The sequence below is a fragment of the Hyperolius riggenbachi genome, chromosome 10, assembly GCF_040937935.1.
Source record: "Hyperolius riggenbachi isolate aHypRig1 chromosome 10, aHypRig1.pri, whole genome shotgun sequence".
NCBI classification, from domain to species: Eukaryota; Metazoa; Chordata; class Amphibia; order Anura; family Hyperoliidae; genus Hyperolius; species Hyperolius riggenbachi.
In genome coordinates this window covers 111,680,104-111,707,371 of record NC_090655.1, presented here as the reverse complement: position 1 = coordinate 111,707,371, position 27,268 = coordinate 111,680,104, and the positions used below count along the sequence as shown (strand labels likewise).

The following is a 27,268-nucleotide window of genomic DNA, read 5'->3' as shown; positions in this document are numbered from 1 at the left end:
TACGTGTGGGCCTAAAGAGAAAGCGAGGCCCTTGGTGCAGACTATAAGAACGCGAGGCCCTTAGGTGGTACTACTACTAATGAGAAAGCGAGGCTCTTCGGGGAGACTAAAGTGAAAGCAAGGGCTTAAGAGAAACATGTCCCTCTTTCTTATCTTAGAAAGTAGGGAGGTATAAGCTAGCAGCATTTCTTCCCTGGGTGGCAACTCTTCCTAGAGCGACGAAGATTTACAGGTGAAGCTGGAGTTGATTCAAGCAGTACAGTACAACAATATAAGGAAGAAGACTATAGAGTAGTTCCGCCCACAGAGAGAGACGTTCCGCCGTAAGTGGCTCTGCCAGGACTGTGGCACGCAAAGCTCCAGGAAGCCCTTAGGGCACCGCCTCTTGTGCCGTAAAACGAGACGTCGTAAAGAATAAACTCCCGCTGCAAGATGGCGGCGGCGCCAGATGAGGTGAGTAGCTCGGTGAAGAAGGAGCCGGAGCTCCAGGAGGATGAGAAGAGTGAGAGCCTGGCTGCCCCGGAGCGGGAAGAGCCGGTGCTTGGGAACGGCCATGGACTTTCTCCGAAGCCCGCCAGCCCCCCGCTTGCCCCGGCGGTCACCCCGCAAGATGCTCCGGACCGCCAGACGCTCCTTGCCGTGCTGCACTTCCTGAAGAAAAGTAACTTGCGGGAGTCCGCCGACATCCTGCGCCGGGAGTGCGGCTTCAGCGAGCCCGAGGAGAGTCCGTCACTGAGCCCCAGCCAGCAGCCCGGAGAGTCCGACAGTGCGGAGCACAGCCTGCTCAGCCGGGTCACTGCCTCCTCCACCGCCAGCACCGCAGCCTGCAACAGCGCGGGGAAAGGTGAGAGCCGCTGCCTGCTGTCCCTGCGTGCCCCCTGCACTGCCAGACCCGGGGGTGACCCCTCTATATAGTGTATGACACCCTGCATGTATTGCTATGGGGGATTTATAAACACATTTGGCTATGCGGCTGTGATCTACGTCTATTTAGAGCTGGTTGTGACCTACGTTTATTTCTGATGGAAGTATGACATTTACAGAGACCCGAGTGTATTCTGCATACCTTATGGGACGTGACTCTCGTTTTAGGCTATGCAGTGTATGATCCATGGAACTCTGTGTGATGGTTTGTGAAAGTGAATCCATGGAGGGCACTGTGTGATGTGAGCAGCCAGACCGGTGTATACTCTGGTGTGTGTGATGCGAGACTTGTGTATGGGTCTATGGATCTGATGTGAGCAGCCAGACAGACCTGTGTATCGATCTGAAGTGTGTGAGATGTGAGCAGCCAGTCCTGTGTATGGGTCTATGGATCTGAAGTGTGTGAGATGTGAGCAGCCAGTCCTGTGTATGGGTCTATGGATCTGAAGTGTGTGAGATGTGAGCAGCCAGTCCTGTGTATGGGTCTATGGATCTGAAGTGTGTGAGATGTGAGCAGCCAGTCCTGTGTATGGGTCTATGGATCTGAAGTGTGTGAGATGTGAGCAGCCAGTCCTGTGTATGGGTCTATGGATCTGAAGTGTGTGAGATGTGAGCAGTCAGTCCTGTGTATGGGTCTATGGATCTGAAGTGTGTGAGATGTGAGCAGCCAGTCCTGTGTATGGGTCTATGGATCTGAAGTGTGTGTGATGTGAGCAGCCAGACGTGTGTATGGGTCTATGCATCTTTGTGTGTGATGTAAGCAGCCATACCTGCATCCTTATGTGTGATGTGAGTAGCCAGACTTGTGTATGAATCTATGTATCTGTGTGTGATGTGAGCAGCCAGACCGGTGTTTGGGGCCATGGATCAGTAATTGAATTTCTGTATCTACTTTTTCTATAGCAAAGAACATGCAAGGAGTTTATTTTGCCTGCAGTGTTGGACAAGTGTCTGATAGTTTGAAGTATTTGGCGGCATATTTATTGCAGTATATGCAACGCAATTTTCCTTGGAAGAAGAGACACTGTTGTTTGAGGCAGTTTTCATTTTGACGTTTTGAGCTTTCATCTGGGCATGCACCATCTCTGAACAGCGTATGACCAATCAATGGTAGTGCTTGTGCACAAGAGGGTTTTCACTGGGCATGGGCTGTTTGTAACTCGTGCATGTTTTGTTAAAGCGGACCCAAATAAAAAACGGATCATGCCTTACACAATAATTAATGTACCGGAGGCGAACCTTCTGTCAAAATTCAAATACTTAAGAGGGAAGCCTCTGGATCCTGTAGAGCTGAGGTCCCCAACCTTTTTCAGCCCGGAGACAGCTAACCAGACCAAACTTTCCTCTGGGGCCTGGGGGGGGGGGGCGGATTGCGTGGTGGAGTCAGGGTTAGCGGGGCGGGGGGGGGGGGCGCGGGGGGTTGAGTCGGGGTTACCAGCGGGAGTCCCCCCCCCCATTTGGAGTGGATAGGTAGGTAGCCTGGTATAAGTGCCCCCTGTATAGGGCATCTAGGTATAGTTGCCCCCAGTATCCTAGTATAGGGAGTATAGTTGCCCCTGCATAGCTAGTATAGTTGCCTCTGCATAGTTAGTTGCCCCTGTATAGCTAGTATAGTTGCCTCTGCATAGTTAGTTGCCCCTGTATAGCTAGTATAGTTGCCCCTGTATAGCTAGTATAGTTGCCACCGGGTAGCCCACTCCCCCCGCGGCAGCCGCTCCTGTTACCTTATGAGCTGGCGGCCGCTTCCTCTCTGATTCCCCCAGCCGCTCTCCTCTTTGCAGCATCTTCTATTTACAGTAGCGCGTCCCATGGCTGCTGTAAGAAGGGAAGGAAGCGAGACAGCGGTTCCCATGGTAATGGTGATCGCCGCTACAGGACGCTGCTGTCCTGCTTCCTTCCCTCCTTACAGCAGCCGTGGGACGCTCTGCTGTAAATAGAAGATGTTGCAAAGAGGAGAACGGCTGGAGGAATCTGAGAGAGGAAGTGGCCGCCAGCTCATAAGGTAACAGGAGTGGGGCGAGAGGCCAGACCCGCCGCAGCCCAGCTGGAAACTGCCCACGGACCAGCAGTGGGCCGCGGCCCGGTGGTTGGGGATCCCTGCGCTTCCCACGCCATCCTCCAGTCCACTATTGCCAAACACGGAAACTCCCCTCCCCCCCCCCCCCCCCCCCCCAAATAAAATAGAATCCGACAAGCTCTTGTCAGATACCAAGCTCGTAACTGCGCTCATCTTCGAGCACAAGTATGGCCGTGATCATGCATTAAGATAAGTGCAGTTGCGATGTGCAGGAGGGTCCCGGGCAGCAACAGAGGTTTGGCTTTTTGACCCTTAGGGCTCGTTCACACTCGGGCAATTAGTGGGCGTTTACCCAATCGCTGAATCGCCGGCGATCGCTAGTGCTTTTTAAAGACTTAACTATATGGCAGTGACCTCACTGCCTCAATCGCTGGCGATTCGCGCTAGACGCAAAAAGCACTACATGCAGCATTTTTTGAGCAATTGCAATGTTTTTCAAAAGCAAATCGGCGCTAATTGCTAGTGTTTTGCATTTGCAAGTGTGAATGGGCCCTAAATCCGGAAAAAAAGATACCGCTAGGGAGCTTAAGCCATACACCCTGAACAGGCATGCAGATCAAATGTCTGACAAACCTGACAAGATTAGCTGCATGCTTGTTTCAGGTGTGTGATTTTGACCCTACTGACCTGAAAGATCAGCAGGACTGCCAGGCAACTGGTATTGTTTAAAAGGAAATAAATATGACTGCTTCCATAGGTCTCAACCTCTGGTTCCTTTTAACTAATTGCAGGGTGAATATTTTTATTTTTGCTCGATCGCTGATAATCATCTTTTATTTGGCTTTAACAAATAACCACCTTTCCCTTGTAGGTTCTGTGAGTAGTGGCCCTCAAGACCAGCCTGATGTCAGCGCTGTCCTGTCTGCTTACACCCAGCAAGGAGACCCAGCCCTGTATGAGGAATATTACAGTGGCTTGAAGAGGTTTATCGAATCAGTACTGGACTGCCATCGTGCAGAGCTGTCTCAGCTCTTCTACCCATTATTTGTGCACATGTATCTGGAGCTGGTCTACAATCAGCATGAGAACGAAGCCAAATCCTTCTTTGACAAGTAAGCGGTTTTTCATGACTAGGAACACAGATCAACACAGCGGCTCATGTCTTGTCAGTGGGAGGGATTAACATGCGCGCATGAAAATTTCCTGCGTCGATTATCATTGCAATATATTGATATTGCTCAATTTTGTTTTCTCCTATTCTAGAATATTTGAACTGAGAAAAATATACCAGCTACCATCTTTTCTTTGACAGATGGCGGAGACAGCGTCGCTAGGCCGATTTCTGCTAGATTTCATGCTGAAATATATCGGTCTGTGGTGTATAGGCAGGCACCCAGATCGCTCTGATCAGATTCCGTCACAGAGAGATCCGTCTCCTGGGCGATTTGCCCATACATTGCCTGATATGCGCACCTTTAGACACACCCCCCAGACAATCTTTTGACTGCTATTGCTAAAGCAGAAACAAAGAGCATCTGTTCCTCTTTTTATCTCCTAACTTATTCACATAGATCGGTTTGCCAATTGGAATAATAAACGCCTGCAGATAACTCAACCGTAAATCCTAAGTCCCTAACATTTTATAACCTTAATAATTCACAAGCCAGAAATGTTACACACCCACTTACCCGAAAATACCATACGTAGCCAAAACACCCCCTCCTTTTGACAAAAGGGCCGTGGTGGTTTTTCTTAAAGGAGTTATCAGCGAAAAATGAATAAAATAATGCGCCTGCGCAGTCTGCTCTGGCCCATGTGACGGTGATTGACAGCGCCGCTCGCGCAGGCACAGTACAGGCCGACCTGGAGGCGTCATCGCTGGGGACTAGGAGCGATCTGCGGCGAACGGCTGCGGCGAGGGACATACTGGGAGCTTGGGGATGGAGGAAGCCCCCGGTAAGTAGCACTTATTTTATTCATTTTTCTCTAACTCCTGACAGACCACAGCTCTGTGGTAAGCCCTCACTTAGCTCTGCGTCTGCAACTTTATCAATGGAGATTCCTCCTCTCCTTAGACTTCCACATAAGATAGGCAGGAAACACAGAGAGAAGCATTCTGCTGTTTTGCTGCAGCACTTCCATCTTTACATATGGGCTCATGTGTTGCCTAGTTACCTGACCATGACATCATCTGTATGGGGTCTGTGTGGTCTCCCTGTGTTTGTTTTCTCTGGGTGCTGCAGTTTTCTTCCACTAGAGTTTGTTTGTAAGTTTCTTACCCTACATTGGCCATAGAAGGTAGTAGGGACATTAGACTGTGAATCCCTCTGAGGGACAGATAGCGATGAGATTTCTTCACTGTACTGCATTGTAAAGCTCTGTGTATAATTAGTCAGTGCTAGTTACATGCACAATATTACTGTTTTGTTCACTATCCTAGGATTTGTGAGTGCTGTCTTCCAAATGTGCGTGCTCCCTCCATCTGACAGGAAGCATAGCATTGGCCAGCCACTGCACCAGATAACGCCAACTAAAGCCTGGTACGCACTTTGTTATTAATGGCCAATTATTTACTAATTTTACCACCTCTAGGTAGTGTGAGGGTTAACAGATATTGAATACTATGAGCCGATTGTGTAGGTAAATGCTCCTACGTGGTGGAAAAAATTGGTCAGTGACTGGCTAATCGTATTTAAAACAGTGTACCATGCTTAAAGAGGAACTGTAACATAAAAATATCCCCTGGGGGGTACTCACCTCGGGTGGGGGAAGCCTCCGGATCCTAATGAGGCTTCCCACGCCGTCCTCCATCCGTCAGGGGTCTCGCTGCAGCCCTCCGTGGAGTCCGGGCAGCGGTGACGTCATTATTTACCTTCCTGGCTCCTGCGCAGGCGCTCTGACGGCTGTCGGCTCCGAACTACACGGAAATACCCGATCGCCGTCGGGTCCGCTCTACTGCGCAGGCGCAAGTTTCCTGCGCCTGCGCAGTAGAGCGGACCCGAATGAGATCGGGTATTTCCGTGTAGTTCGGAATGGAAAGCCGCCACAGCGCCCCCGCTGGAGCCAGCAAAGGTAAATATTGAAATGACAGTCGGCACAGTCGCCGGCTGTTCGGAGGGCTGCGGAGAGACCCCCGTGGGACAGAGGACGGCGTGGGAAGCCTCATTAGGATCCGGAGGCTTCCCCCACCCGAGGTGAGTACCCCCCAGGGGATGTTTTGAATGTTACAGAGTCTCTTTAAAAGAAACCTAAAGTAAACAATAAAATTGCCCATTTACTTACCTGGGGTTTCTTCCAGCCCCCTGAAGTCTTCCTGGTCCCTTGCTGTCATCCTGTTCTCTACCATTCCTAAAGGCCCAATGCTGGACGCGCGGTCCTGTGCTGCATGTATCCTCTATTGCGCTCCTGTGGGCAGGAGTGCTCTGCGTTTGTGCAGTAAGCAAAAATTGCTACCATGCCAGATGGCCTGATTAAAGGGAACCTAAACTGAGAAGGATATGGATTTCCCAGAACGTCATTGGACAGCACCCCTGGTGAGACTTGTCTCCCTCCCAATCGTGGACAGGAACTGCAAAAGAAAAGATTTGCATAACAAATTGGCAGCCATACATAAGCCACTATCTTACCACCAGTAACTCAGTTCAGTTTCCTGTCCCGGACGGGAATGCAGAGGAGAGGTCTCCAGGATGCTATCCATGACAGATGGTCAGGGGCAACGTCTTTCAGGGCTCCAGGCATGCTGTACAGTGGACAGTCGGAGCCCTGCAGCGTGGAGGAGGCTTCTCCGTATGAGGCAGCAGAGATATAGCGCAGGCGCGCTTTCAGACCAAGATACTTCCGGGTCAACCCGGAAGTTGTCACGCACGGCGTCCGGCGTGACTCTGATCGGGCGGCAGGGGCCGCGGAGGTGATTGCGAATCAGCATCAGCTGATTCGCTGAGGTAATTAGCAAATAGCGCGGCAGGGGCTGCGGAAATACGAGGTAATTATGCATATCTATTAAGCGGCAGGTGCCGCGACGGGGGACTATGCAAATAAATTATGCTAATGGGCTAGTCAGCTGAGCCCTATTGTTCATGTGATTCTGGATTTAATCCTTTTCCCTGTCTCACTCTGGTGGTTTATGTGAGCATGGAGGACGCTTCTGGGTCAGCTCCTGCGCAGTCTGCCAGGCCAGCCCAAGATACCTCTCTGGCAAGTACAATGGAAATATAGATATGCAGTGTGTATATATATATATATATATATATATATATATATATGTGTGTACTAGAGAGGGTGCTAATGGTTGGCTTATTATTATTATGTTTTATAGCCTGAAAAACATGAAAAGCCTGAAAAACATGATAAAACTGACAAGGGTCAGCATGCATCAAGTGGATCTAGCAAATCTGCGAAGAAATGTGCCATTTGCTCCACTCGCTTGTCATCCTCATCCTCTAAAAAGTTGTGCCAGGATTGCACAAATAAACTGGTTAAAGATGAATCCCCTGTCATATTTAAAGATCTGATGGGTTGGATGCGGGCGGAAATGTCTTCAGCAATCAAAGAAATTAAGGATTCTGCTATTTCTTCTCAAGCTGTAGCCCCCAACCCTGCTGATGTTCCTGGCCCTAGCAGTGACGCTGCTGTTATACCTATCAATACTGGGTCTTCTCCTACTCCGGCGGCACGTATTCCTGTGCAGGCTAGGAGAAGTAGGGAGAGTGATATAGAGGGCTCGGAACTCTCTGAGGGGGAAATATCTGCATTAGAAGAGATATCTGAGGGTGAAGAGATAGAAAAAGCTGAGAAATCACAGAAATTTGCTTTTTCCCCAGATTTAATGAAAGATCTCCTAACCTCCATGCATGAAACAATGGGTATTAGATCAGAACAAAAACCCCTGACACCCCTGGATCAGATGTATGAAAGTTTGGCGGACCCCCAATCTAGATTCATTCCGGTCCATTCTACTCTTAAATCTATGATTAAGAAAGAATGGGAAAATCCTGAGAAAAGGGCCTTTTGGCCCAAATCTTTATCTAAGCGCTACCCTTTTGCCCCGGATGATCAGGCTTGTTGGGGTCCTCCGCCAAAGCTGGATCCTTCCTTTTCCAGGGTGTCAAGAAAATCAGACCTGTTGTTTGAAGACTTTGGTAACCTAAAAGATCCAATAGACAAAAAAATGGATAATGTTTTGCGTAGGGCTTGGGAGTCGGCTTCATTAACTTTCAAACCGGCTGTGGCATCAACAGCAGTTAGTCGTTCTCTGAAAACTTGGCTATCAGACCTGCAATTTAAGATTGCTAATGGAGTTTCTAGGGAAGAAATTCTGAATGACTTCCCAAAAATTACGAATGCCTCAAATTACATGGTTGATGCGGCAGATGATACAGTAAAGTTGGCAGCCCGAACCACGGCGCTAGTCAACTCTGCTTGAAGGGGAGTATGAGTTAAGACCTGGAATGGGGATACTTCCTCAAAATCTAAGCTTTGTGGTATCCCCTGTGAAGGTAATCTGCTGTTCGGTTCAAAGCTGGATGATACACTAGATCGTACGGCGGATAATAATAAGAATTTCCCAAGGAAGCGCCCTTTTCAAAATAAGCGGCCATTTCGGGCCCCCGCCAAAAATGAAGCGGATAACAAATCTTCCAGGGGTAGAAGATGGGCCCCTTATAGACAACAAAGACCCCCCAATACCTCTACTAATACCAAAAAGACAAACAAGCAATGACGCCATCATTCCAGTGGGGGGGAGAGTCACCAACTATTTCGAAAAATGGCAACAACTCTTCAGCAATCAGTGGTTACTGAATATAATATTAGAAGGTTACAAAATAGAGTTCGAGCAGCCTCCCCCTCAAAATTTTGTCCTAACCCCTTGTCCAAAAGACCAATCTTTAAGAATAGCCCTTCAATCAGAAATAAGGTCACTTCTTCAGAAAAGGGTAATTCGCCAGGTTCCAGCATGCCAAAAAGAACAGGGATTCTACTCTCCAGTCTTCCTGGTGAGGAAACCTCAGGGAACCTATCGATTTATTCTAAATCTAAAGAAACTAAATCTGAGGGTCAAATACAGAAAGTTCAGGATGGACAATATCCGATCTGTAGTTCATCTCTTACAGAAAGACGACTTCTTGGCATCTCTAGACCTGAAGGATGCATATCTTCATCTGCCAATCCATTTGTCCTGCCAACAATACCTAAGGTTCGCCGTGTGGATGGAAGGAGAGGTAAGACATTTTCAGTTTAATGCCTTACCTTTCGGATTATCTTCAGCTCCATGGCTTTTCACCAAGGTTATGTCTGAGGTACTAGCCCTTCTCAGGTTAAAACAGATTAATATTGTCGGTTACCTTGATGATTTTTTATTATGGGGGTCTTCTGAGAAATCCGTTTTTGATCAGATAACTACAACTTTGAGCTTCTTCCAGGATTTGGGTTGGTTGATTAATTGGGAAAAGTCTGCCCTAGTTCCTTTCCAATCCTTAGAGTTTTTGGGTTTCATTATTTCTACTAGAAAGGAAAAATTGTTGTTACCTGATAGGAAGATCAGTGCTATTATTGACAATGTTCTCTCGTTTCAGAAATTGAGAAGCATATCGCTAAGAAAGGCCATGGCACTTCTAGGTCTTCTAACTTCTTCCTTTCCGGCAATCCAGTGGGGGCAGTTCCATGCAAGATTCTTACAGATGTGGATACTAAAATCTTGGAACAGGTCTATGACGTCACTGGACAAGAAAATCGTCATTCCACAGAGTATAAAGGCTTCTCTGCTTTGGTGGAAACAGCTGGATCATCTATCTCCAGGTCGTCTGTGGAGTTTTCCTCATCAGAATACAATTACAACCGACGCCAGTTTATGGGGTTGGGGAGCCCACTTCAATTCTCAACCGGCCCAGGGAGCCTGGAGTATGACGATCAGTTCACAGTCATCAAACAACAGAGAACTGCAAGCAGTGTGGCAAGCTTTACTACATTTCGGGCCCCAAATCAAGAAGTCTCATGTGAGGATAAGGACAGACAATCAGAGTGTGGTGGCTTTCCTAAACAGACAAGGGGGTACGAGGAGTCAATCCTTATGGGAAAAGACGACGAGGATCCTATTTTGGTCAGAAAGGAATCTCTCATCCTTAACAGCGACACACTTAAAAGGAACCTCAAACCAACTGGCAGACTACCTCAGCAGGAAGAGGTTGGATGCGAACGAATGGTCATTAGATCAGGAAATATTCCAGCAGGTGACGTTACAATGGGGCTGCCCAAAAATAGACTTGTTTGCAAGGAAAGTGAATACGAAATGCCAACAATTTTGTGCCCTGTTTCCAGAAGATCTACCATGGAAAGTAGATGCCTTCTCGATCAATTGGGGGGAAGAAATGATGTATGCATTTCCTCCAGTTCCGTTGCTAGCACGAGTGATAAAGAAGATTATACAGGACAAGGCTCGAGTAATCTTAATAGCTCCACTGTGGCCAAAAAAACCATGGTTCACGTCACTGAGGGCACTAGCAGTAACAGATCCGATAATATTTCCTCCTCTGCCACACTTGCTATCTCAGGGTCCAGTATGGCATCCGAACTTACACATGCTTCACCTTTCAGCTTGGAACCTGAATGGGGCATCCTGAAGTCCAAAGGGTTTTCAGATGAACTATCGGAAACTTTGATACAGAGTAGAAAGAAAGTGACTCGAGAAATATACCAGAAAGCCTGGAGAATATTTAACGATTGGTGTAGGGAAAGATCCTTTAACAATTCATCTCTCAAATCCGTATTGGAATTTCTTCAGTGTGGATATAAGAAAGGTCTTAGTATCAGCACCCTGAAAGTACAGGTATCTGCTCTTAGTGTGTTTTTAGAAAAACGACTGGCAGAAGAAAATCTAATTGTACGTTTTTTTTTTTTCAGGCTTTAAAGAGACTTAAGCCAGCAATTAAAACAAAAGTACCTGCTTGGGATTTAAACATTGTTTTACAGGGTTTGTGTGAGGCTCCGTTTGAGCCATTAGCGCAAATTTCGGAAAAATTTCTTACCTTAAAGACCATTTTCCTGCTGGCAATTACTTCAGCCAGGAGAATTGGTGAATTACAATCACTATCCATTAGAGAGCCTTATTGCACCATTTCAGAGGATAGAATAACATTACGTCCTGATGCAGCCTTTCTACCCAAGGTAGTTTCCTCTTTTCACAGAAATCAGGAGATCTTCCTACCCTCCTTTTGCGAGAATCCTAGTAATGAAAAGGAAAGGAGACTCCATTCCCTTGACGTAAGGAGATGTCTTATACACTACATGGAAAGAACAAGTTCCTGGAGGAAAACTGACGCAATGTTCACCCTTTTTGCTGGAAAACAGAGGCAACAAAGCTTCCAAAGCAACGCTGGCACGATGGATAAAACAGGCTATCACATCAGCATATCAGGTTCAAGGAAAGCATTTAATCTCTCCAATCAGAGCTCATTCTACAAGAGCAATATCAACCTCCTGGGCAGAGAGGGCAGGGGCATCTATAGAACAGATATGCAGAGCTGCTACCTGGTCAAGTCAGAACACTTTTGTGAAACATTATCGCCTAAACATCTCGGCTGCAGCAGACTTATCATTTGGAAGGAAGGTGCTGCAGGCAGTGGTCCCTCCCTAGATCCTATATCTTGTACATCGTCTCACCAGGGGTGCTGTCCAATGACGTTCTGGGAAAGACAACTTTACTTACGGTAACGTCTTTTCCAGTAGTCAGAAGGACAGCACCCCTGCAACCCGCCCTTCTTTTGGGTGGAATAATAATTATGTAAGTGAGCATCTATGCGGTCCGTGTCATCTATTGTATTAACTGAGTTACTGGTGGTAAGATAGTGGCTTATGTATGGCTGCCAATTTGTTATGCAAATCTTTTCTTTTGCAGTTCCTGTCCACGATTGGGAGGGAGACAAGTCTCACCAGGGGTGCTGTCCTTCTGACTACTGGAAAAGACGTTACCGTAAGTAAAGTTGTCTTTTTCCTTTTAAAATAATGCCAGTTGCCTGACTCTCCTGCTGATCCTGTGTCTCTAATACTTTGAGCCACAGCCCCTCAACAAGCATGCAGATCAGGTGCTCAGACTGAAGTCAGACTGGCTTAGCTGCATGCTTGTTTCAGGTGTGTGATTCAGCCACTACTGCAGCCAAAGAGATCAGGATTGCCAGGCAACTGGTATGGTTTAAAAGGAAACATCCATATCCCTCTCAGTTTAGGTTCCTATTAAAGAGGGAAACAGCAGAGAAACTGCTGAGCATGGGGTGACCGCAAGGGGCCAGGAAGACTTCAGGGTGTTAGACGAAGCCCCAGATAAGTAAATGGGCAACTTTTTTCTTTACGTTTCACTTTGTTACAGGTGTAAGTCAGTGGTGAATTGCAACAGCGTCTTTCATAGCAGGCATTAACAAGGAAAGCAGTGGTGGGCTGTTTGTCTCTCTACAAAACATCCAACACCCCCAAGTAAGAAAAGGCAAGCAAAGGATTGAGTTGTCAAAGGATGCAACTGTAACAATTGAGAAATGGCTATTTTCTGGCAACTAGCATTTTCAGAATGGAAGCAGAGACAGCCTTAATATTTTTCATAAGGGTTTTTTTATTTCAAGGAACAAGTGTTGATGACATTTATCTAAAGCTCGAGTTTAGTTCCAAATTCGAAACATTTGATTAACCTCTAATTCCTTCTTCACAAGATTCCACGGAGACCAGGAATGTTATTATGAAGGTGATCTGCGCATTTTAGCCAGTCTCACCAAGAAAGAGCACATGAAAGGCAATGAGACCATGTTGGACTTTCGAACAAGCAAGTTTGTGCTGAGGGTATCCCGGGACTCCTACCAGCTGCTAAAACGCCATCTACAGGAAAGACAGAACAATCAGATCTGGAGTATAGTACAAGAACACTTGTACATTGATATATTTGATGGCATGCCACGTAGTAAACAGCAGATAGATGCTATGGTCGGCAGCTTGTCTGGAGAAGCCAAGCGGGAAGCAAACAAAGCCAAGGTATGTACTTAATACAGATCAATAGTGCAAAAAAAAGAAAAAACTCCTTTGTAAATCTCATAAGCTAATAAAAAGATCTAAATGTCTATTTTAGGTTTTCTTTGGTCTCCTGAAAGAACCAGAAATTGAAGTTCCTTTGGATGATGAAGACGAAGAGGGAGAAAATGAAGAAGGAAAGCCAAAGAAAAAGAAACCAAAAAAGGATAGCATTGGGTCAAAAAGCAAGAAACAGGATCCCAATGCTCCACCGCAGAATAGGTAAAAGCCGCTTTGTAGTCTGCCTGATCTCCTTATAGGGCAAGAAGGGGAGGGGTTTAGAGATGGAAGCTCATAAGTATTACAGAGGGCTGACTGCTGCCATCTTGACATCTTTTCCCAACTTGTTATTTTGCCTGGCTGTATTACTGGTTCTCTATTTATAGTTCTTTAAGACACTGCCCTGAAACAAGAGTGCAGTTCAAACCCATCTCTAGCAAACTTTGAAAGGAAATGCCATGATTGTCTCCCTAGTTAGTTTCCTTTTGGTCACCCTATTTGTTCTTTTCTTCTTTGGACTCCCTCCTCCCTTTTTTCTTTTGGCACTGTGTTCAATCTCAGATGAGTGACAGTGTAAGCAGGGCTGTCTGCTTCTGGACACCACCCGGGTAAGTGGGTAGCTGCTTTCCCTTCAAAGTAGCTTTCCACATCCTTCTGTGGTACTGATTTACAGAAGTGATATGTCTGCCCTCTGGAGGTTATGGCTAGCTACCTGCTGAGACAGTGTTGAGGGGAGAATTCCTGGGGAGACGAGTATTTTTTTTTTCAGTACAGTAGTAGTTTGAACTCCATGCCTGAAGTTCCACTATAAATGATACCTGAGGTGACATGAGATAGACATGTGTATGCACAGTGCCAAGCAGATAACTATTCTATTCCTTTTTTCCTTTCTCTGCCTGAAAGTAAAACAGATAAGCAAGTGACAGTTTCTGTTGGGTGGAAACTGGGTTGGATTACAGCATAACCCTCACTGATAAGGAATTACAGCCATAAAGCATTTTCCTGGCAGAAAATACATAGCTTCTGAGAGCAGGAAAGAGAGAAGAGGACAATAGTTAACAGATTTTAGTTTTGGCAAACTTCAATGCATCTGTCATTGAGCAGAAACAATGAAACTGTGAAAAATTAAAGTAATTGAAAAATAAAACTGTGGGACATCTAAAAAGTCATTTTTAGGAGAAGGAAGGTATATACAATTGTTTATTTCTTTAGTGTATTTTCAGCTCCTGTTTCCTTGCATCACTTGCAAAATTGCAAGTGATGTCAATCATTACAGCCTATTAGCAAACCAGAACTTTTAGAAGAGGTCAAGATGGAAGCCTCTTTAACTGTGTGATGTAGTATCAGTCGGTGTGGAGCTCAGGTCATGCTTTATCTCTGTTTTTTCCGGTGGTCTTCCCATAGACTTTTAACACTGTGCATTAGTACTTTAATACCTGCTGCTATGCTTTATGTGAACTATTTGTAAGTCCTCGGTGAGTTTCATAGATAAAAGTTTGATTGGACTTTAAGCTTAGCACACTGTCAGTTTAGTGGAAGAGTTGTGCTCTTAAGCTGACTCTGTCCAATATTCTTTAGGATTCCTCTTCCAGAGCTGAAGGATTCCGACAAACTTGATAAAATTATGATTATGAAAGAAGCTGCAAAACGTGTTCGCCTTGGCCCTGATATGTTGCCTTCTATCTGTTTCTACACATTCCTAAACGCTTATCAGGTATGTGATATCCATGAGTTGCACATTCTAGTTCTGGCAATCAATGCTATTTATTTAATACTGTTACGATGCAGTTTCACAGCAAAGTCTGATCTGTGCAGGGTTTGACTGCAGTAGATGTTACGGATGACTCTAGTATGATTGCGGGAGGATTTGCGGACTCTACTGTGCGTGTGTGGAGCTTGACTCCTAAAAAGCTTCGAGGTGTCAAAAGCACATCAGGTAATTTTTTTTTTTTCTTTTTTTTTTTTTACTATGCTTTATCAATGAGGAGTATAAGGAAACAACCAGTGAGCTAGTTATTTAAAACCCATTTCCATTTCCCCCCCGACCTCTCTAACTTAACCCACTATACTCTCGTTAGAGGGTCTACAACAGGCCTGGCATACTACCACATTCCTATCATTTCTGGCCTGCTCCCTACCCTGTAGAGTCACGAGTGGGCGATTAGCGGGGGTTAAAACTTAAACACTTGCCTGCCTCTTCCCGCGTCACGTCTCCATGGTAACGGCGTTGCGTCAAGCGTCACATGACATGCCAGCGTATCAGTGTGTCATGCGACGATGTCCACATGATGCATGTACCATGCATATCTGCCGCAGGACGAGGGGGAGTGGGTAAGTTTTAACCCCTGCTTAATCGCCCGCTCGTGACTGATGGGGCGGTGCAGAAGTGATGTCACCTGGGAGCTGGGTGAGCGGGGAGAATAATGGCCTTGACCATCGCCAGGTGGATCACTGGCTGAAGGAGGGGGCATTATTGGGATGCTGTACACTCTGAATTCTCTGCAGACGCGTTCGTTATCAGCCTTGGCTGAGTTTCATCTAGCATGTGTACAGGACTCAAGTCAGATTATAATCCTCACTGACAAGGAATCAAAGCCATAAACTCTTGCCTTGAGGAGAACAGCTTCTGCGTGCAGGGAATAGATAAAAAAGGTCAATAGTTTATAGTTTGGTTTATAATTCTTTCAGACACGAAGGACTCGCACATATAAGACAATACAAAATTGAACCTACTTTTTTAGTGGGTTATTTTTTATTTTTTTTTTAAGAATCTGTTTTTACCTTCTGGTTTCTTTTGAAGCCCAACTCAAGAAGCACTTTCCTAGTTCTGTATAGGGGCTCAGTGGCTGAGTTTGGATTATGGGTCTAAGCACATGTAATGAGTCTAAATCTGCTTTCTAGTGGCTGGAACAGTTAGCTTAAAGGGAACCAAAGATGAACGATTCACACAAAATAAACATATCAGTTGATAGCTTGTAAAGAATAAATGCTCTACCTGATAATTTCGCCACTCTGGTGTGCCTTTTTGAGTGTTTTTTTTTATCCATTATTGCTCCAGGAAATATCCAATATGGCCGCCAGCTCATACCTGTTCTGGTTCCGGGTTATGAGTTGTTCTGGATGTGCTGTCTAGCCTCTGAGACTATAGACAAGCAGGGCTGCTGCAGCCTTTCATCTGTCTGCTTTTAACTATTATTCTGGTATGCTGTGTGGCTGCCTGTAGGAAGTGTCTCTCATAGAAATAAAACTGCATACAGTAGATAATGACTGGCTGCACAGTGCACACAGATGCACTGTTTCAGAACTTCTTTCTCGGCAGCAGCAGCCCCTCCCATGTCAACAGCTCTGAGTAAGGAAATCTGATCCAGGAGGTGGCAGGCTTGGGCTTGAAAAGACTCCACAGAAGAGTGACTCAGCTATAATGATTCCAGGTCAAACCTCGACTGAATAGTCGGTGGATTCTTATCACAGTTGATAACAGATAGATTAGACTGAGAAGAATAAAGGTAGCCATACACTGGTCGATTTGCCATCAGATTCGACCAACAGATAGATCCCTCTCTGATCGAATCTGATCAGAGAGTGATCGTATGGCTACCTTTACTGCAAACAGATTGTGAACCGATTTCAGCCTGAAACTGTTCACAATCTGTTGTGGTGGTGGTGGTGCTGCTGCCGCTCCCCCCGCCCACATACATTAGCTGCTTCGCTGGTGCGACTGCCCCCGGTCGCCGCTGCTCCGTCTCCGCTCTGGTCTCCAGGTCCAGCATGCTTTACTTCTTCCTGCCCGGCAGGAAGTTTAAACAGTAGAGTGCCCTCTACTGTTTAAACTTCCTGCCGGGCAGGAGGAACTGAAGCATGCCAGAGACCAGCGCGGACACGGAGCAGCGGTAACCGGGGGTACTCGCGCCGGCGGAGCAGCTAATGTATTGCAGCTCTATTGCGTCGGTCGTCGGGCACTCGAACGCCGCTAGCGGCGCGCTCCCTACCCGCGGGCGATCGACGGTAATTTTCCGCGCGGAGCGATCGGGATCGGACGAAATGGATCGAAATTCGGCGTGTAGCGTGAACGATTGGCAGCAGATTAGATCCCAGTGATCGAATCTGCTGTCGAAACGGCGGCAAATCGGGCCAGTGTATGGCCAGCTTAAAACTAAAAGCAGGGTAGGTTTTTACTGTCATGTTCCCACTGATAAATGTAATAAAATACATGAGGGTGCTTCGTCTCTGGTTCTCTTTAAGTGTCCTAGTTAAGAATAAAGAAAGTTATGACTGGTTATAGGAAGTGTAAATGTGTACGTAGAAGTAATTGTGTCCTTCTGTTAGATCTGAATTTGATAGACAAGGAATCCGATGATGTCCTGGAGAGAATCATGGATGAGAAGACTGCAAGCGAGGTGAAGGTTTTATATGGTCACAGTGGACCTGTCTATGCAACCAGCTTCAGTCCTGACAGGTATGATGTCCTTTCACTGTGTGCAGGTATAGTCATTTTGTAGGTTATTGTATGCATTAGTTTACGAAAGCCATAGTTGTACTGACATTATCATTGGCCTGCATTGTGGTGGTGTGTTCTGACAATTATTTTCCTTGCTCACCTACTTGTAGTTCTAATTGTATTGGTGTGTATTTCAGCTATTTTTCCATTTCATTTTGAGCACCATTGTTAATAGTTACATTTACACTTGCTATAGGAATTACTTATTATCCAGTTCAGAAGATGGCACTGTCCGATTATGGAGTCTTCAGACATTCACCTGCTTGGTGGCATACAAAGGGCACAACTACCCAGTGTGGGATGCGCAGTTCTCTCCGTATGGATACTATTTTGTTTCTGGAGGACATGACCGAGTCGCTCGGTAAATATCTGAAAAACAGTTTATCTGCACATTTGTGTAGGTCGCTCTTAATATGACTAGAATTAGACATTCATATTTTTATATTCATCTAGAGCTGTTATAAAGTTGTCTTCCGTATCATAGGCATACAGTGGAGGCAGTCTTCTGTAGTCATGTTTCCAAAATTATTTCCACATTTTCACTCTGCACATTCACATGTTAAATAGATATATGCCCAAGATGTATATACTCAAGTATAAGCCTAGAAATTTAGGTCTGATTCGCTTCATAAAAGTATAGGGGTCAACTTATACACCAGTCACTGGCAACACTGAGCATGCTGAGTAATGTGTGTACTAATGGTGAGACTCACCACGGCGCACTTCATCCTTCAAGCCGGAAGGAGGAAGTGCGGCGGTGTGAGACTTGCAACGCGACCAATAAGACACGTGCAAGCTGTTTGGCACGCAGGGCAGACGGCAGAATTATGGGTAAATAACCCGTTGTATCCCTGCCGCACATGTGCCAATTAAGCCTCATTTAAATCACTCGTGAGCAACCCTGACTAGGACCACACAGCGGACAGGTGAGAACTGTAGGGGGAACTGGGACCTAGCAGACACCTTTTCAAAGCTTTCTTGCTAAAATGAACACCTGTGTGCAGGCAATCAAGCAGATAGATCCATCTTTGATCAAATAATGATCGGAGAGGCCATATCGACCAGTTTGTGGCCACCTTTAAGCCCTGTTCACATCACAAACGCGGATGGCCACGCATGCGGAACGCACGCCATCCGCGTTTGTGTGCGTTGCGTGGCTGATCCCATCACTGAAAAGTGAATGGGACAGCCACGCGTTTTTACAAAAAATGCGTGCAGCATGCGTTCCCGGACCGCACAGGTCCGGAACGCATGCAGTGTGAACATCAGACATTGCACTCTATGCAATGTCTGATGTCGTGCGTGTCGGCCACCTGCACGCGTTTCATAAACGCGGCTGGAAACGCGTGCAGTGTGAATGGGGCCTAACTTAGTCCATTCATGTATGAGTGTTCCTGGGCAGGACAAGGAAAATGAAGACCTTCTTCACAAGGGAATTATGTAAACACAGCGGATAGCTGCTACAGGAGTGTTATCTGATCATGTGAAAGCCCTGCAGCGGGTAGTGCGATGTACCTTGATGGAGGACTTGTTTATAGCACTTTTTGAAAGTTAAAGGCTATAATAAAATAACTTGCATATTATAGGTTATTGGAGTCTAACTGTCCTGGCAACATTGAATATTAGCCTGTTTCTCTGACGGTAGATACTTTATATTTTTTTTAAAATAGTGAATTGTTTTGTTTTGTTTTTTTTCCCCCCCATCTTCCTTATATCTTTGACTTTTTTTTTTCTCTAGCTTATGGGCGACGGACCATTATCAGCCTTTACGTATTTTTGCTGGCCATCTTGCAGATGTAATAAGCACTCGTTTCCATCCAAACTCCAATTATGTAGCCACTGGCTCAACGGACAGAACAGTCAGATTATGGGATGTTCTGAATGGGAACTGTGTGAGAATCTTCACTGGGCACAAGGTAATGGGTTCTATTTTGTTATTAAATTGTGAATTCCAAATTGGCATGTAGAAATTCTAAACTGTGATAAGAAACCAGATACAATTCTGGTCAAGAATTGTTTTCATAATTTATATTCTCTGGGAAAGCGACTTGGACAGGTAGCGGTATACAGCCCTGTTGTGGCATTACTTACCTTCAGGGGGCTGTTCAATACCCCACCCCCCATGCCTATATGTGCTCCTCCATCTTCTCCACACAGACCTGCAAGCAGTTTCAAGCTCCCATGGCGGTGTTGTGCGTCCCTGACCACGACAATGCAGTAGATAGCCACCTGGGAGATGTTCTTACTTTGAAGGACTAAATCTCCTGGCATTCGTTGTGGCAGCTGGGAACATGCGACTAGGGTTGCCGCGATAGACCGGTATTACAATATATTGCGGTTTGTGCACGGTAACCATACCATGCACAATCTCGTTTTACCGGTTTTTGGGGGCGGGACGACCGGGAGGGCGGGGCGACGTAGCGGCGGGGATGCGACGCAGCGACGAGTGCACGAACAGCGGCGGGGATACAAATACTCGCGAGAAGCCAACTCTGTCCTTCACGATGTACCCGGGCTTCATTGTAATTCCTGTTCTTGCATCACATTTCCTTGAAACAGCGCCCCCTGGGTGCTATTACAAGATGATGCAAGAACATGAAGTACAATGAAAGCCCGTACATCGGTGAAGGACCTGGCTGGCGGCATGTGAGTATTTATCCCTGCTGCTGCGTCCCCTCTCCCTCCCCCCGGCTCTCTGTGCTGCAGCCACCTGTTTCTGGCTACACCTATCTCTGGCTACCTATGCTGCGAGCACCTTCTACTGACTACACCTGTCCCTGGCTACCTATGCTGCAAGCACCTACTACTGGCTACACCCTGTCCCTGGCTACCTACCCTGCGAGCACCTACTACTGGCTTCACCCTGTCCCTGGCTACCTATCCTGCGAGCACCTACTACTGCCTACACCCTGTCCCTGGCTACCTATACTGCGAGCACCTACTACTGACTACACCCTGTCCCTGGCTACCTATACTGCGAGCACCTACTACTGACTACACCTATCTCTGGCTACCTATGCTGCGAGCACCTACTACTGACTACACCTGTCACTGGCTACCTATGCTGCGAGCACCTACTACTGGCTACACCCATCACTGGCTACCTATGCTGCGAGCACCTACTACTGGCTACACCTGTCACTGGCTACCCGTGCTGCGAGCACCTACTACTGGCTACACCTGTCACTGGCTACCCATGCTGCGAGCACCTACTACTGGCTACACCCATCACTGGCTACCTATGCTGCGAGCACCTACTACTGGCTACACCTGTCACTGGCTACCCATGCTGCGAGCACCTACTACTGGCTACACCCATCACTGGCTACCTATGCTGCGAACACCTACTACTGACTACACCCATCACTAGCTACCTATGCTGCAAGCACCTACTACTGGCTACACCTATTGCTAGCTACCTATGCTGCAAGCATCTACTACTGGCTACACCTGTCCCTGGCTACCTATGCTGCGAGCACCTACTACTGACTCCACCTATCACTAATTACCTATACTGCGGCCACCTATCGCTGGCTACCTATACTGCGGTCACCTATTACTGGCTACACCTATCCCTGGCTACCTATGCTGTGGCCACCTACTACTAGCTACACCTATCCCTGGCTACCTATGCTGCGGCCACCTATTACTGGCTACAGGGGGGGGCCCGGGTCCAAATAATTGTACAATACCGTATACCATAATACTGTCATACCGTGGAATTTTATAACCGTTGCAACCCTACATGCAACACTGCCAAGGACACGTCAGATGGCTGCAGCTGCGGGCCTGCCTGGTGAAGATGAGGGAATGCATATAAACGGGCTAGGCAGCAGCCCTCCAAAGATAAGTAGTGCCCATCACCCTCGCAGGTCCACACTATTTGTGTACCTCACTTATGGGATTATTTTTTTATATTTTGTGAAATAGTAGCTCAGATCCCTTTAAAGTGGTATTGTCCCCATAAAAATCAAATTTCAACAGCAACTGGTCTGAGTGTATTAAGTGATAAAGATGCTAATCCAGCATTCAAAACTTGCAAAACTTTTTCTGCTGTTATGGTTTGTAGTTATCACATACTTTAGGCGCACTGGCCCTAGTGCCAAACCGTGCCAAAGAGTTGAATGCTGGGAGTTCTTTTTATCTATAATATATTCCTCCTCTTCCATTTATTTCCCTGCCTAGCTTTCTTATCTGAAACACCTCTGCTCACTTGTGTTTATAAGGTGACTGAGGTGACTCAGCGATTAGTGGATAAGACATTGTAGTTCCTAGTATACACCTCAGTGGGAGTGTCTGAAGACTCTGGGAGGAGGGCAGCTAATGATTACACAATGAGCTAGAGAAGGGAGGGGGGAAACAAGTCAGGGAGGATATGATGTCAGCATTAGCTTGGCAAGATGGCCACTGCCTAGAACAGGATTCTCTGCTTTTCCTTTATAAAATTCACAGTAATCATTACGTGGATAGCACAATACATCTGTTATGTAAGTAGAATTAGTATTTATCTACTTATGTTTTTTTTTTATTTCTAGGTTAGCATGGGTGTCGCTTGTTCTTTAAGATTGTTACCTGGCTGTCCCTCATGCAAATACAAATGTTTAGTAAATTGATATTTGCATAGGCTATAATATCCGATTTTATTGGCTCGTTAGTTCATACCTTTTGGTTAGCAGTTGCTCAACGAACAGCGACAAGATAAAACCAAATAGCTGCCAGTGAAATAATGATTTACCGTATATAGAGAGGCTATTATACAAAATATACAGTGCTGGAGCAGCTAGTTTGTGCAGTTCATAATTAAGCAAGGTTACTAATCAATTGGATTTAGAGGCTTTCATTTAATAGCACAGATATTTTTAATTTGTTGCAATGTTCTCTTCTTGAAGGGACCAATACATGTAATGACATTTACTCCGAATGGAAAGTTCCTGGCCAGCGGAGGATCGGATGGCCGAGTCTTGCTCTGGGACATTGGCCATGGTTTGATGGTTGGCGATTTGAAGGGGCACACGAACACAGTCTATGCACTTAGGTTTAGCCGAGATGGAGAGATTTTAGCATCAGGTATGTCTATATTGCATTATAATGTAAGTTGTGCTGTTAATGTAAGGGCAGCATTGTGATTGGAGCATAAAAAAATGTGCTAGTTTTGGCTGTAACCTTTTTTGCAGGCGTTGTTTGGTGCTGACTGGCGCTGAATCTCCTTCCTTTACAGCCATTGCCTAGCATTGGCCAGTGCTTGTTAGTGATTTTGCTGGTGCTGGCAGGTGTTTTCCATTCCACTACTATGATTGCGCTCCATTAAAAAATATAGATCAATCGGACCGAAAACTCAGCAGGATGACTATTGCACTTAAGAGAAAATTGCACGGCAAACAGATCACACTACTGGAAGTGCTCGCCGCAGTTTCCATTCACTTTTAACTGTACTTAGTTAGCATTTTAGAATCCGCTAGGGATTGAATTGCAAAACGCTGGTAGTGGAAAAGGGCACCAAGTATGGCAATTAAAAACAATTGTCTTGTTTTCCTTTTATTTTCCTGCTTGTTTTCAGTTTAACTCTGTAAACTCTTATGCCTCGTGTAACTTTTAGGCCTGGAACCCACTAGCAGCACTTTTCTATGTGCTCGTTATTTGAAAAGCTCTTGCTAATGTAATGCTATGGGTGATTTTATTCATTTTTCTTAAATCACATCCCTCAAGTGGGATCACACATATAGCATTACATTAGCAAGAGCCTTTCACATCACAAATGCTTAGAAGAGCGCTTCTAGTGGATACCAGGCTTTAGGGACATCTATATGGCATGAACTAATTATGCTAACATGTAGAATGACTGTGGGCTCTCATGTCCAATGTTGCTCAGTAATTACCACTTGTAATACCAGTCTGACCCTGTGTCACAGAGCCATATCCTGTATAAAAGCATTGCCCCTCCCCATCTTTGCCCACACATCAATGTACATAGGTGGTGTGGTGCAAGCAGAAGGCCTGAGAGAGAATCGTTGGCTGTTATGTTACTGTGTGGATGGAGACAGGAGGAGCCATTGATTTTTATCCGAGTTAGGCCTCTTTTCCACAGACTATTGAGCTGTGTGCTCAGCAAGCAGTTACCAGGCAGCAGTGAGGAGTTGTGAGTTTTAGAGACATTTCACTGCCTATTAACAGTTCGTGGAAAAGAGGCTCTAGGGCTCTGTGACAGTCAGCTTGGCCTGGTAGTTAAAGTGGTAATTTTAAAGGATACCTGAAGTGACAAATGACATGAGATAGACATGTGTATGTACAGTGCCTAGCACACAAATAACTATACTGTGTCCATTTTTTTTCTTTCTCTGCCTGAAAGAGTTAAATATCAGGTATGTAAATGGCTGACTCAGTCCTGACTCAGACAGGAAGTGACTACAGTGTGACCCTCACTGATAAGAAATTCCCCTTTTATCTCTTGCTTTCAGCAGCCATATTCTGCTAGGAAAGTGTTTTATAGTTGAAATTTCTTATCCGTGTGGGTCACACTGTAGTCTCTTCCTGTCTGAGTCAGGACTGAGTTAGCCACTTACATACCTGATATTTAACTTTTGTTGCCCTGTGTAATACAAGTAATTATGGAAAGATGGATATCATTTTAAAGCTCTCTTTCTCCTCTTTATGGCGACACCTAAATCGTCGCCCTACACCTTTTAGTTTTCTCTATTTTCGCGATTGAAGCCGCGGCAATTTCAATAGCTAAAACTAAAAGGCGTAGGGCGGCGATTTATATATCATTGGAAAGAGGAGAAAGAGAGCTTTAAAATGATATGCATCTTTCCATAGTTTCTGCACTGCTCGGAGTCCCTTTAAGAGCAATCCTTGACCTGGGAATCAGTGGGATGGAGAGAGCAAGCCAAGTTTGATAGTTGCTTTGTCACTTCAGGTACATTCTAAGTACAATATCTAACTAAAGTGAATTGACATTACTCTAGTATCCCTTTCTCTATAAAAAGGTGTGTATTATCTTGTATTAATAAAATATGCAGTTACTAAAGTAGTTGATCAAAACTCATTACTAGTAATGGGTAATGCACATATCGGCAATGCCAAGGTGCATCAGTAGAGAACTAATTTTCACATCTTCAGCTTGTTCTTACTAGGGTAAAGGTGCTGTCTCGTTTTCTTCCTATATTCTCAATGGCTGCTCGGGATAGGCTTGTTTTAGGGTTGGGAGTAATGTCTGACCTAACTTTCTTTCCCTTGTCCATACAGGTTCAATGGATAACACAATTTGCTTATGGGATGCAATCAAAGCTTTTGAAGACTTAGAAACTGATGACTTCACAAGTGCTACAGGACATATAAACCTGTCTGAAAACTCCCAGGAACTGCTGCTTGGCACTTACTTGACAAAATCTACTTCTGTTATCCATCTTCATTTCACACGAAGAAACCTACTTCTGGCAGGTGGTGCTTACAGCCCGCAGTGAACAAATTGCACTTTTTACTTAATGCAAAAAAACAAAAACAAAACAACAAATCTTCCGGCGATTGACCCTCGAGTGTCCGACCTCAATCCGAGGATGTTTTATGCAACAACATTACCAAATGGGATACAGATGTCAATTTTGTGGTTCGGGACTTTCTTGCTTTTACTTACACTGCCTTGTTTATACCTGAGACTGACTCGATTTTCAGAGCAAGAGTAACTGAACACAAATGCAAAACTGGTGCTGTGTGCATTTGACAGCTATAATTTGAGCACTGAGTGCTTGTGTATATGTAACTATCTGTTTAACAGTTGATGCTTCAGCATTTGTCCATCCAATTTCAGAATGCTTGTAGAGCTAGGTAATGTACTACACTGTAGCAGTGTGATGGTTTGACCATGCAGGAGTTTGTGAATATGTTCCCTTATCCCCCACGCATTACATCAGATGGCCTTGTAATGGCCCTAATTTTTAAAGGAGAGTTTTAAAGAGACACTGAAGTGGAAAACATTTTTTACGATGAATTGGTTGTGTAGTACGGATAATTAGAGCATTAATAGCAAAAAATATTGTTTTATATTCAGTTAAATAGTGTTTTATAACATTGCATCATTCTCTAATATTTGTAGTTTACACACTATTCAGCATTCTAAATGATTTTACAGAGCAGGCTAGTGAACTCTTCAACTGTCCTGCAGAGAAAAAGAAAATACAATGACAGATAGTTGAGATAACAAGCTTCAGAAGACAGAGCTCTCTGCTACTTTTAGAAAGTTGTGGAGCGTAATGGTTCTTTTACATAGATAACTAATTAATTAACTCTTCCTTAACTGTAAATAATATTAGACTTATGTCTCTGCTCCTAATGTATTATTTCTTAGCTGTACTACACATACAAATCATTGTATCATAATTTTATTTTCACTTCAAATTCCCTTTAAAGAAAACTGAGACCGTTGCCCAGAGCAGCTAATCAGGATTTAGTTGTGTTTACCCTGTAGTAAGTCAGTTTCCTGATCTGGCAGTAAGACTGTATACTATACAACATTACCTCAGCATCATAGACCTCTCACCGGTGATACTCTGTAGAACGTCTATGAATGCTATGGATTTGACTGGGCTTCTTGGTTCAGAAATGTGCCTGCTTCAGCCACACCCCTCCTGGCCCCATGGTGATGTCACCTCCTGGCCTCTGTCCAATATGAAAGCAGAGTGGAAAGGGAAACATCAGATTGTCAAATAGGGACGGTCAGTGAGATGCAAATTGTATGGAAATGCATGTAGGTTGAAAATGGACCAATCTATGCAACTGCTGTCTTGATTGTTCCATTTTGTTTTAAAGTGTACCTGTAGCTAAAAACAAATGCTCCAAACAGTTACTTGCCTCTGGAGGGATTGTAGTGAGGTGGTTCTGCATCTTAAAAAGAAACTACAGAGACAATGAGAGCCCAAATAGTGCAATATGTCACTGGTTAAGGAATTTATCGACAGTATAGTGATGGTTAACAGTGTGGGGATGGCCGAGACTATAGTTTGATGCTGGACTGACTAGTGATTCGCAGAGGCTCAACAGAGTTGTTTGTGATGGTAGCCAGTGCTACAGAAGTAGTAAAGTTGCCTAGTGTGCAGCCTCAGTAAGCAGTGACCCTCAACTAGGTCGCTTTATATGAAACTAGGATTCTCACTGATGGTTCTAAGCAACTGCTCAACTTCCACACACTTGAGATAAAAGTCTTTGAAAAAGGCAAGATCATAGACCAATTTTACCCCCTTCCATGTAGTATGAGAGCCATACTCTACACAGTCTATTCCAGTGATGGCTAACCTTGGCACTCCAGCTGTGGTGGAACTACAAGTCCCATGAGGCATTGCAATACTCTGACAGCTCTAAGCATAACTTGGGGAGGCAGAGGCATGATGGGATTGGTAGTTTTGTCACAGCTGGAGTGCCAAGGCTAGCCATCACTGGTCTATTCTATGGAGCTGCACTCCCCATCAGATATAATCTTAGCAAGATGCTGCATACAAAGATGCCCGTACACACTCAAAAGATCATTATCTGCAAAAGCTCTCTTCCGGCAAAAGATCCATTCCTGCAAAATGCATTCATAGTCTGAGATCTGCAGATCCTCATACACACCTTGTTTAACAGACTTCATCTGCAGATCTGAAAATCCATCCTGGTGGATCTGATCTGCAGATGATTGCCTGTTAAACAAGGTGTGTATGATGATCTGCAGATCTCATAGACTATGAATGCATTTTGCAGGAATGGATCTTTTGCAGATAATGATCTTTTGAATGTGTACGGGCATCTTTGTGTGC

The 27,268-nt window shown here is 45.2% G+C and overlaps 1 protein-coding gene across 1 annotated transcript; it reads left to right on the top strand.

The window, feature by feature from the left end:
- The first annotated feature begins 413 nt into the window (after nt 1-413).
- TAF5 (TATA-box binding protein associated factor 5) lies at nt 414-26,899 on the top strand. Its single transcript, XM_068257511.1, has 11 exons — nt 414-844; nt 3,813-4,053; nt 12,634-12,949; nt 13,044-13,207; nt 14,564-14,699; nt 14,801-14,921; nt 17,312-17,441; nt 17,680-17,844; nt 19,222-19,399; nt 22,373-22,550; nt 24,726-26,899. Exons 1-11 carry the CDS (start codon nt 433-435, stop codon nt 24,941-24,943), a joined length of 2,259 nt encoding a protein of 752 aa, XP_068113612.1. The 5' UTR covers nt 414-432; the 3' UTR covers nt 24,944-26,899.
- Nucleotides 26,900-27,268: the final 369 nt, after the last annotated feature.